This window comes from Sinocyclocheilus anshuiensis, unplaced genomic scaffold, assembly GCF_001515605.1.
Source record: "Sinocyclocheilus anshuiensis isolate Anshui unplaced genomic scaffold, SAMN03320099.WGS_v1.1 scaffold286, whole genome shotgun sequence".
NCBI lineage: Eukaryota > Metazoa > Chordata > Actinopteri > Cypriniformes > Cyprinidae > Sinocyclocheilus > Sinocyclocheilus anshuiensis.
The window spans coordinates 411,414-422,199 of record NW_015544135.1 but is presented as its reverse complement, the minus strand read 5'-3'; the positions used below and the strand labels follow the sequence as shown (position 1 = coordinate 422,199).

The 10,786-nt window shown below is 36.7% G+C and overlaps 2 protein-coding genes across 4 annotated transcripts in view; one reads left to right on the top strand and one right to left on the bottom strand.

Annotated features, from left to right (window-relative positions):
• Positions 1-1,911, bottom strand: part of tsnaxip1 (translin-associated factor X interacting protein 1) — an 8,735-nt gene extending 6,824 nt beyond the window's left edge. The window contains exons 1-4 of one of the 3 annotated variants that reach the window (XM_016494653.1): positions 1,662-1,911; positions 1,239-1,290; positions 858-952; positions 616-721 (exon numbers count right to left, since the gene is read on the bottom strand). In XM_016494653.1, coding sequence (XP_016350139.1) covers positions 616-721; positions 858-952; positions 1,239-1,290; positions 1,662-1,708 — 300 coding nt within the window. In that variant the 5' untranslated portion in view covers positions 1,709-1,911. Of the gene's footprint in view, positions 1-615; positions 722-857; positions 953-1,238; positions 1,306-1,661 lie in introns of those variants that run through there. The other 2 variants (XM_016494652.1, XM_016494654.1) reach the window with 2 other exon arrangements.
• A 63-nt stretch (positions 1,912-1,974) lies between these two features.
• ranbp10 (RAN binding protein 10) overlaps positions 1,975-10,786 on the top strand; it is a 30,243-nt gene continuing 21,431 nt past the window's right edge. The window contains exon 1 of the mRNA XM_016494633.1: positions 1,975-2,997. Coding sequence (XP_016350119.1) covers positions 2,799-2,997 — 199 coding nt within the window. The 5' untranslated portion in view covers positions 1,975-2,798. The remainder of the gene's footprint in view (positions 2,998-10,786) is intronic.

The window sequence follows — 10,786 nt, the reverse complement described above, 5'->3', positions numbered from 1 at the left end:
TATATATACACACATTTTTATTTTGTTTTTGTGGATTGTTTGGACAGAGTCAAACTACATCCCTTTACTTGAAAGTAAGAAAGTAAGATGCAGCGTAATATATGTTGTGTGCTGTGTATACTAATGTTCTAAAGTTTTTTTTGGTTTAGAGAAACTTACACTTTATTCAGAAAGGATGCATTTAATCAATCCAAAATAACAGTAAAGGCTTTCTTTAAGAATTGTTTTTAAGAATTGTATTTCAAATAAATGCTGTTCTTTTAAATCAAAAAAAAAAAAATGCATCAGAGGTTTCCACAAAAATATTAAGCATTTTCAACATTGATAATAAGAAGAAATATTTTTTTAGCAGCGAATCCGCATAAGAATGATTTCTGAAGGATTATGTGACATTTTGTAAAGATCATGTGAACATTACATTTTAAAATATATTAAAATTGAAAACAGTTTTTTTAATTGCAATATTTATGCTTTTTTTGTTGGTTTGTTTTATCAAATAAATGCAAATCAAATAAAAAAGATCTTTCAAAAACATAAAAAATCTTACAGACTTCAAATTTGTGAACCGTAATGTATGCTAAAGAGTAAGAGACCATTACAAAGTGGGATATAAACCTGTAGTCTGAGCTCTTGGACTTTGATGCCATGTGTGTCTAAAGCTTCTAATTCTCTCTTCAGATGAGACTCCAGTTGCTCTAAGAAACGAGGCTTGGTAAGAGATCTGCAGCACATCATATATGCAGACATTAGGACTAAAGTATGCAATGGACATGGAAAAGTGTAAACCAGGGTAAAGTTTTACAACTATTGCAATGCTAGAATGAACACTGAGATGCTATGTGTTGTACATGCCATACCCATGATGTTTTATTCCTCTGGGCTTTTGGACAATTTGATTGGTAACTTCAGCAGGCCAGGCTAAAAGGTTACCAGAGGTTTTCCCCGCGTTGGTCTGAAGGAAAATAAAGTTGATTTGGCATTATTTGGCATGTGATGGTGGTGTCAAACACTACAAAATAAATCTCTTTTCATAGAACTGATCAAACAAATGAGCAGAGTATTTAAGTATATGTTGCTAAATTAAAGTCACACTTTATTTACTTATACATGTACTTTTTAAAATTAAGTTTAACCAGCTAATAGTATAGATCTATCCGTAAATCAGGTAACGTTATCAGATATTTCAAATACTATCAAATATGAATTTCTATAATTAAATCAGCAGGTTTATAACTTACTTTTATAAACTTTGACCTAGATATCCCGTTAGTAACGTGTCGCTGTGATCCTCTGCTAACGGAAAGACTTGGGAACAAACAGTGAACTTGGGTCAAACAGTGACAGCAGACACTTCATCCAAATTATTATGTTTTTATTATTATTATTCAAATATGTTAACAGTTGTCACACTGCAGGCCTAGTAACTCAACATTAGAAAATAATAAAGAAATAGCAATTATTGACATACAGTTTAATTTACACTTGTACGTTTACTTTAAATATATCTTGATATAAAAACATTTTATTTGTCAGTTACACATTGACTAGCAGTGTTAAAACTAAGTTACTACTGACTTCCGCTGGCTTTTTGGGATTAGGCAGTCATTTCTAGTTAGAGTATAAGCAACATTAACGATTCTAAAATTGTCCTCATATCTTGCCTTTCAGAGTGTAACAACGGTGGCAGCTGTAGTTCTTTCAGCGACATTTGGACGAATAAACAGCTTGATGATAATCCACAGCAAATTTATCAGCGAACGTCCAACTGAAGCTCCAGCAGCGTGGCATTGTTGTTGTTTGAGAGGTGGTTGCTATGATACCGATGGACCCTAGAAAAGCCCTTCCGTTTATAGGCGCCCACCGCGTGCCTGTATGAACAATAACGTGACTTGTCGTCTAAAACATTATATGTGTCGCATTAAATTCGCGTGTATGTGTTAATGTATAAATAAGCTATTTGGTAAATATTTAAAATGTTTAATGCGCTGGTATGATATAACATTTGTGTTTTTTTTATCACGGCAGTAAAGGCTAGTGCGACTGGATTACACCACAGAGAGTGTCTTGTTTTTCTAAATCCGTCTGTTTTTTTAGACCGAAGAGTGCTTAACTTGTTGAACAAAATGTCTTGTTAGGGTTAAACGTGACCTTGCTTTTAACCGTAAACTTATATTACAAGTAAAACCGTCCTAAAATGAACATTTTTTTAAGGAAAAGGACAAAAACGTTAATTGAATGAACGCTTTATTTTAATAGTTTAACACGGAAAACAATCAGTACTATTTAGATTCAGTTATTAAAGTAAACTACTGCTTCACAGACCAACAGTTTAGGATAAGGATTACATGAAGTCTGTTACATAAAAAGCTGAAATACATGCCTTATAATATAGCAAACATGTAGTGAAATTGATTTCCATCATCACGCATTTATGAATAAATTACAGCCACTGATTCGAGATGTAACAAAAACAAGTTAAATATAGTATATTCATGCTCAAACTATAGAATTAGGAGTTGTGTTAAAAACTACAAATCCTAGACTGCGTTTTACAGCCCGCTCCTCTCCCAATGATTTCGGTATGGGTCATGTAGTTGGTGGCGCTTCCCTCATGTCAGCAGTGTGCACTGCGCAGGGCTTTGTGTTCAACTACAGTACCCACACGCCACTGTAGAGCCGCTGTTATCCGGGATATCTCACCGCTGCTGTTTCTCTCCTTAGTCTAGCGCTCTCTCCTTTTTAGCGGACTGGTACAACAGGGTAGGATTACTAGAAGGAATACAAAAACATAAGCAAAAATGGCAGAGCTTGGAGCGGGGAGCCTGCTAACAGGAGATCCTGCTTTTAATTATCAAGAGCATGAGCTAAACGAGCGTTTGAAGCGGCTGTACCCGGCCGTGAATGAGGAAGAGACCCCCTTACCCCGATCTTGGAGCCCCAAGGATAAATACAGCTACATCGGACTCTCACAGAATAATCTGCGGGTGCATTACAAAGGTATACAGATGTGACACACGCTGAACTGTCAACCCATAGGCCTTGACAATCCCGGCTGGTTCGCTGCGCTCGAATATGTGCAATCTCCCCGATCTAGTTTGAGCTGCTTTTTTCCCGTCCCTTTTGCTTTGTTGCATAGAAGGAAAGAGGAATGTCCAAATGGGTTGACATTTAGCAAAACATCATGTCAGAATTCGGCTGGCGAGAGTAGCTTGGGGCATAAGCTCGGCTGGGGAGTCTAGCTTTCGGACACCTACCTTTTACCTATTACCACAGCAAGAACATCAAGTGTTATTGATTTGCCAAGCTTATGGTTTGAACTCCCTTTCGGTGAATTAGTCGAGGCTGGTGCTAGCTAGCCACGGCAGGGCAATAAGGGCAGCTAAGCAGCTACACCATTGCAATGAATTGCAAATGCTTGTTAATTTACTCCGCATTGCATAAGTGTGTTTTGTTATCCGCTATCGGATGATTTATGTAAGGACGCGCGCCGCATCACAACGAAACAAATCGCTGAAAATATTTTTGGTGCGCATTTGAGGTATTTGACGCACGAACGTGCGTATTTGAGTTGACGAACGATATCGAATGATTCGAATCTGAGCGAATCACCGAATTCGCCATAATAATGAATTCGAATTCCACAACACTAGCTGTTTAAACAGTTGTGGCGTTTCGAATGACCCAGTCGCCTCAGGGGGGGGCTGAATTTACCCATTGCAGATGTACTTTTTTTGTTTAACAACTATTTACATGCTTCTACAGAATACATAATAAAGCGATTTTTTAAAAAGAACTATGACTAAGCACAATTTATAAGCTTTTAGTGCCTATGTTTAAAAAAATATTCGTTCAGGCGAACTGGTAGGCTGTCTGTTTTATCATTTTATTAGTACTTATTTTTTCATTATAACGGAGTAATTATTTCACTGGACATACATTAGACTAGTCATCATTCCAGTATTGACCTGTATCTGTTTAATTAGTCTAGTACTTGTATAGTATTTACAATAACTTATTGCCACTAGTCACTTCTGTCCCAGTAGTGCCAAATAACTTAGGCCTATATCGTTCCTGGTAACGTTACACATTTTTGCCATTGAATTCTATGGAAATCTGAGGTTCACATATCAACTATTCATTCGTACTAATATGTATTGTAATTGTTGCTGGTGTCTAGTAATAATCCAGTAATAATTCATTAAGTGCTATTACTTACTCTTTAGTTAGTTTGAACTATATAGTTGCTAGTATACATTCTAGTTTTCTGAGTGCAAACTGATTAGATGTTAATTTGCATTTACTAAACACAACAAGTGTACAATTAAGCCTACTTGTAAGATATTTAATTGAAGTAGCTTTCTTGACTAGCCGTTAAAACTAAATTAGTGATATTCCATGTCATAATAACAAAGAGCTCTTTTGTTGTAGCATCTACGTGAATAATTAGGCTTGTAAAAAGGCTTTATTGTGTTGTCTGAAATGTTACTGACATGTACCCTGGTTATTTTTAGTTTAGGCACAAATGCTGTTATAAAGAGCCTAATTCTAATTTGATGATGTGTGTCTGTAGGCCTGTTGTGCAATACTTTAGGATTGTTACCATTTGAGGGTCACTGGTGTGTAGACTATAGCCATTCATCTTCTTACATGTTGTGTGTTCCGTTTGACAGCTGTTTGTGTCAATGCTCAGGCCCAGTGGGAAGGTTATACTTATAGTTTAGTTCATCCCCTTTGACACATCAATGAACAACGCTGCATTATTTTGGTAATGTACACTGCTTTGTGTCTATGGAAAATTGTACCTCAATGGCAACTATCTCCTTTCAGGCTATGGGTTTGTTTACCACTTCATATGGTGGCGGATGTTAGCCAAGAATTTGATTTTTAAGAGTCAGATGATATTGATATACTCATATTGATTTCTTTCCTTGTTGTTAAGGATTTTTGTTTCTTTTTGTTCTGTCAGCCTGACTGTTTTGGTCAGTTTATCCTCAAAGCAGGATTGCAGTGATTAGATTAGGATCAAACAAAGGCTTGTTACTATAATCTAGAGTCATTATATACATCTTGTAGTAGTATATTTAAAGCAGCTCCAGTTAATAAATGATTTAACCTGCAGTCTATTAACCTTCAGTGCTATTTTGGCCAGTGTACCAGATTCTGTTTCTGTGGACTGAATTTTAGGTAACACCATGTTTCTGTCAAGTAAAGACACTAGATATATGCTGTCAAATAGTGTGATGAAAATCTGTGCAATGTTTATGCCATGTTATATTGTATTAACCCACATGGCTCTCCATCTTGATTTAGGAAGCATGTAAAAAATAGTCAAGCCTTTGCATGATGAAACAAGGGGAAAAGACACCAGAGGCTCATTTTCTAGCTTTGTTGTGGACCTCATTTTACTTATCGTCACACTGACAAGGACGTGAGCCCGTTAATGGAGAGAGGAAATGTGACTTTCGCAGCACTACACCCATGCAGATATTGTTTCTACACCACCTCCTGTGAGAAGATTAATGATAAAGATAAATAGATACAGATTAGCATAGCATGGATTGTTTCTTTGTGGTTTGGTGGGCTGCTGTCCATTTTCTTTGTAGGCTGTTGGACGGTGTTTCCTTTAAGCTCTTTGTAATGTTTACCTATAGAGGGCTTTTGCCTGTCTGAGGAGCTAATCATGCATGTTCAGTCGGTGCGGTGACATCACCAGATTGTGTTCGTTTCCCCGTAGTGTCTCTGTGAAGCTGTGAAACCCTGTTTGCTAACACTAGCACAACACTCCCAATCTTCTCTCCCTGTGTCTTTGTTCTCATATTGTAGATTTTTTTTTTGTCTGCTTAGCTGATGTTATTATGGGTGCCAGCTGTATAGCCTTGTACAGCTCTCACCGTTTCACTTAGATGTTTTGACAGAGAAACCCTTAACTATGAAAAGGAGTTTTACCAGATATCAGTGCAATTTTGTGGTGCTGATTGATTTTGCTTGTGTTTATATAAGTGTATGAATTTGTCATTACAACATTAATTTTTTCTTTATTTTTATTTTTATATTCATTAGAAATGAATATAATAGAAATTAATAACAGTTTCAGTCATATTTCACCCCAGATCAAAAAGAAAATGAAAAAAATAGTATTTAGTATAAATAAAATAAAGATAGTTTGTTTGCATTGTGATATTATAATAAAAAATTTTTTTTTTAAATTCATCTCATCATGATGATATTTAACAATTGTAAGTAAAGGAAATTAGAATCAGCTTGACGTATTTTGACATTATTTTCATGACAATTAAAGTCGCGATAAAAAGGATGTAGCAATAGATCTTTTTCCATATTTTAAAGTACATCAGAGTGAAATGGATTTTCGAAAGCGAAAAAGAAGAAATGTATTGTTGGGACTTGGTTGTATCCATTGGTTGTTGTGGAGCCAGATCAGTTTAATGAGCGTGTAGTCGATTGTAAGAAAGAGGCGGGGATTAAGCGGACTAAATGATTGGAGAAGTTCAGCATTCGTCACAGGAGAGAAGTCTGTTTCTTTCACTGGAAGGTTGAGTTGTAATTAGGGTTGTGCAGGTTAGTGTAACAATTGATCCGCAGTGGTTTTAGAGCACCACCACAGTGGGCCGGCAAAACAGTTTTTTGTGCATATTAATGTGTACACTTTTTTTTAAGTAAATAGGAAGTACAAAACTTTGTTTACAAAATAAATAATCTGCTGCCAAATTTTACCTCATGACCATTGAAACATACAAAATTCTGCTCTGTTTTGCTGGCTGGTCACTCAGATTGTTACAGAAAGCAATACACAAATTAGACATTACTGGTCACCAGTGTTGGGGGTAACGCATTACAAGTAACGCGAGTTACGTAATGAGATTACTTTTTTCAAGTAACTAGTAAAGTAACGCATTACTTTTTAATTTACAAGAGAATATCTGAGTTTTTTTTTTCAGGGTTGGAGCTGAACTCTGCAGGACTGTGGCTCTAGGACCGAACTTGCCTACCCCTGCTCTAGACATTTGTGTGTCTTTTTTTATTGCTGAAGTGTGTTGAAATTTCTTCTTCTGCATTCTACTGTATGGATGTAAATTTACTTTCCCTTCAGCCTGAGGCTTATTCATTTCACTTTTGGTGTGAAAAGGCTTTTATATTTGCCAAAAATAGAACTTTTTTATTTTAAAAACAAACAAGCAAGCCCTGTCCAGATTTAAAAAGTAACGCAAAAGTAACGTAATGCATTACTTTCCATAAAAAGTAACTAAGTAACGTGATTAGTTACTTTTTTATGGAGTAACGCAATATTGTAATGCATTGCTTTTAAAAGTAACTTTCCCCAACACTGCTGGTCACATTAGGGGTGTCACGATAAATCGATCTCTGGAATCGATTCTGAGCTTAGTTTTTAACAGCAGATGGCACTCTAGGCTAGTTTTTAACCGCACATTCAAATGTTCACAAAGAACAGCGCTTGTGCGTTCAACTGAGTAATTAAATGCACTTGCACCTCGGCTTTTATGCTTTTATGACGCGAGATTCATGTAAACAAAGGCCACTGTAAACATTCTTGTAATTCGCTTCAACCTTTTCGACTTTATGAAGGATTTTTTGAAGTTCAAATGGTGTGTGCGTAAGGAACTGGATGCAAGCAGAGTATGGCTGTTTCTAAAGCACACAGTGCCATCAGCTGTTAAAAACTAAGAATCAGAATGGATTCAAGAGAGAATCGCGATGTTTTTTGGAAAATCACAGAATCGATCCACAAATCAATTTATCGTGTCAGCCCTATTTTAAACAAAATATTTTATCTTATGGGTTTTAGTCTTTGGGCTAGATTTACTAACAGCGCAAACTGTCTTTTGGCGTTCAAATAGTACTGTCAGGATTAACTAAAGACATGCAGTGAAGAATTAGCCCTGAAAAGGCATGGACACGGTTACTTTTGTGACTCACCTTATTGAATATGCATTTGTAGGAGTTTCCCTTTCGATCGGTAAATTTATGGGAGGAGAGAATATAAATGAATCACGCAATGCAATTTACTAACGCTTGCGCTCATCAAATTACTGGTATTTGTGCCATTATTTTATGCCCCAAAAAAAGCATGTCTTAAAGCATGTGCTAATTTGTGCTGCTCTTGGTGGATTGCACTGGTCATTATGGAAATGAGATGTTGCGTCTGTGTTCTTTAATGTGCACCTTGTCAGTAAATCACCTGCAAAATTTTCCCCTCCCATCGGCTCTTAATGGAATTGCGCTCTAATTTGTGCTAATTTGCCCTGATGTCTCTCGACTAGTAGTCGACCAATATGTGTTTTTCAGGGCCGATACGGATTATTACAGATTAAGTAGACCGAGAACCAATATATATGTCTGGTGTAAAAAAGAAAATTAATTTCAAAATTAAAAATAACAAAGGCCATGACAAAAACTTTATTTAAATGCTTTTAAATTGAAAATGACCGATACCGATAACCATAAAAATGCTTAATATCGGTGCCGATAATCGGTCGACCCCTACGCTCGACATATACAATATTGTCACAGTTTGTGCTTGTTAGACAAGGTAATGTCAAGTTAATATGTACGGAGCCCTGGACATGACATGTGGGGGAAAAATGAAAGATTGTGGCCACAAATAAAAAATTCGTTCCCATGTAAAATGTGTCCATTGCTTTGGAATATTGTTAGGAAACATGAAGATCTCAGACAAGAGGTGGGCTCGGTCCTATTCACACAACCCTCTCAAAGCGCAGAGCAGGATATATGATGTTACCTAAAATTCAGTCTACAGAAACAGAACCTTGTACACTGGCTAAAAAAGCACAGAAGGTTAATAGACTGCAGGTTAAATCAAACATATATTTTTGGGGAAACACAATTAAACTTAACTTAGATACTACATTTTCTATTGCTTTCCATGTAGAGGGATAAGGGCTGTATTGTTTCCATTTTAATGCCCTTTTAAAGTTTGAAATTATAGTAAATCTAATTCAAATCACAGTTTATACATTGTGAATACATAGGATGCTGGAGGGGCGTGAAACATGACCTAGATATTTTTTGACAGTCAGTCACTGACAGCTATCAAAATCATTCTATATTATGTTTGTTTCTTGTTTTGAATTCAAAATTTAAATAAGCATATGTGATTTTTCTTAACCAATTTAAAAACATTTACCTGAAAAAAGAACACTGTTTAAAGCACTTGTGTGACCTCACATGTCGTTGGGTTATTAAGTATAATGAGTGTAAGATTGTGCATGTAAACACTCACAGATTTTTATGAGATTCACTATTGTCAAGACTGAAAATTATATAGTTGGTTATGTGTCCTAAAGGGATTATTGGCTCTCCCTTTACAAAATGAGAAAAATGAGGCATGTAAATAAAATATAATAAAATGATATGTCCTACACTGGATTAGAGCAGCGCTGTAAGATGCAGCAGACCTATGATTATGCACTGCAGAGGAGGACTTTGTATGAAAGCCATTTGTGTTTAAACATGTTTGGCAGAGAAATAGAGGGAGGGACAGACAGACAAGCAACTAAAGAAGGAGAGAATCACCCAGGGTCCTCTTGCTGTTCTGTGCTCCTAGAATGGTGTGGTCATGGCATGATGTATAAATAGATTGAGTGTGTGAGCAGGGGGCGGAGAGGAGCGTGCACACGTATGTGCGTTTATAGTGTGTGTGTGTGTGTGTGTGTGTGTCAGAGAGTTGGGGATTTGCACATACAGGGTCGTCTGTCTTTACTCTGGTTGTATGAGCCGTGGATATAAATATATTTTGTGTGTGTTCTTGATTATGAATGCTTGTCTGGGTTTGGCAGACAAACCTATTGTGACTTCCTAGCAGAACTTGGAAAGCTAAAAATAAGTGATTATTATTATTACAGTAATCAGAGATGATGATAATGAAGAATACATATGCTTGGTACACCTTTTTTTTTTCAAAACACATACACTGTGACCAGGTCCTGCAGTTAAACTTCAGGTGAGGGTTATGTTACAATTCTGGGGCACACAAACACAAAGATACACCGAAATATCCATATACGTGCACACGGATGAGTTAAACATGAGACTCGGGAAGTGCAGTGAAGTTGAATAAATGATTGGCTCAGGAGAAAGGCCTGGCCTCGCAGAATCTAATACTGTGTGTCCATTTATGCTGCCAGGTGTTACAACCTGCAGGAAACTGGATTAGGAGATTGGAGCACATTGCTATGGTACATGGAGGCTTAGATGACAATGACACTCACCAACTTCCTTTCTCACACTTGTATTGAGAAGAATTGAAGCTATATCATGTATTAGAGGTTAACCTTAAAGACAACGTTAAATGGAGTTCAATTTCAGTTTGACTTGTTGAGTGAAGCGGTATGAGAATTTATTCAACCATAAGGTAGGCTATAATCATGAAAGTGGGTTTGCCAGATGGACCTTTGCATTTGAAGGGGCGGAGCTAAACAAAGGGCTTGATGATATCAGCAGAGGACGAAAGTCGTTTTAAAAGATGTTAAAAGGGAGCCCTTGCACAGAAAATCCACAAATCCAGTCATAGAAGTAGCGGAACTCATGACCCTCCAGGAAATCCCTAATATGGACAAAGGCATCGCTATTATAGCTTTAACTGAGTAAACAGAACATATAAACGTTTTTGAATGATAAAACAAAGACAATAAACACTCGACTGTGACAATATAGTTTATAGAGGTCGACCGATGTATCGGTTTTGCCGATTAATCGGCACCGATAGTTGATTGCTGGAACTATCGGTTAT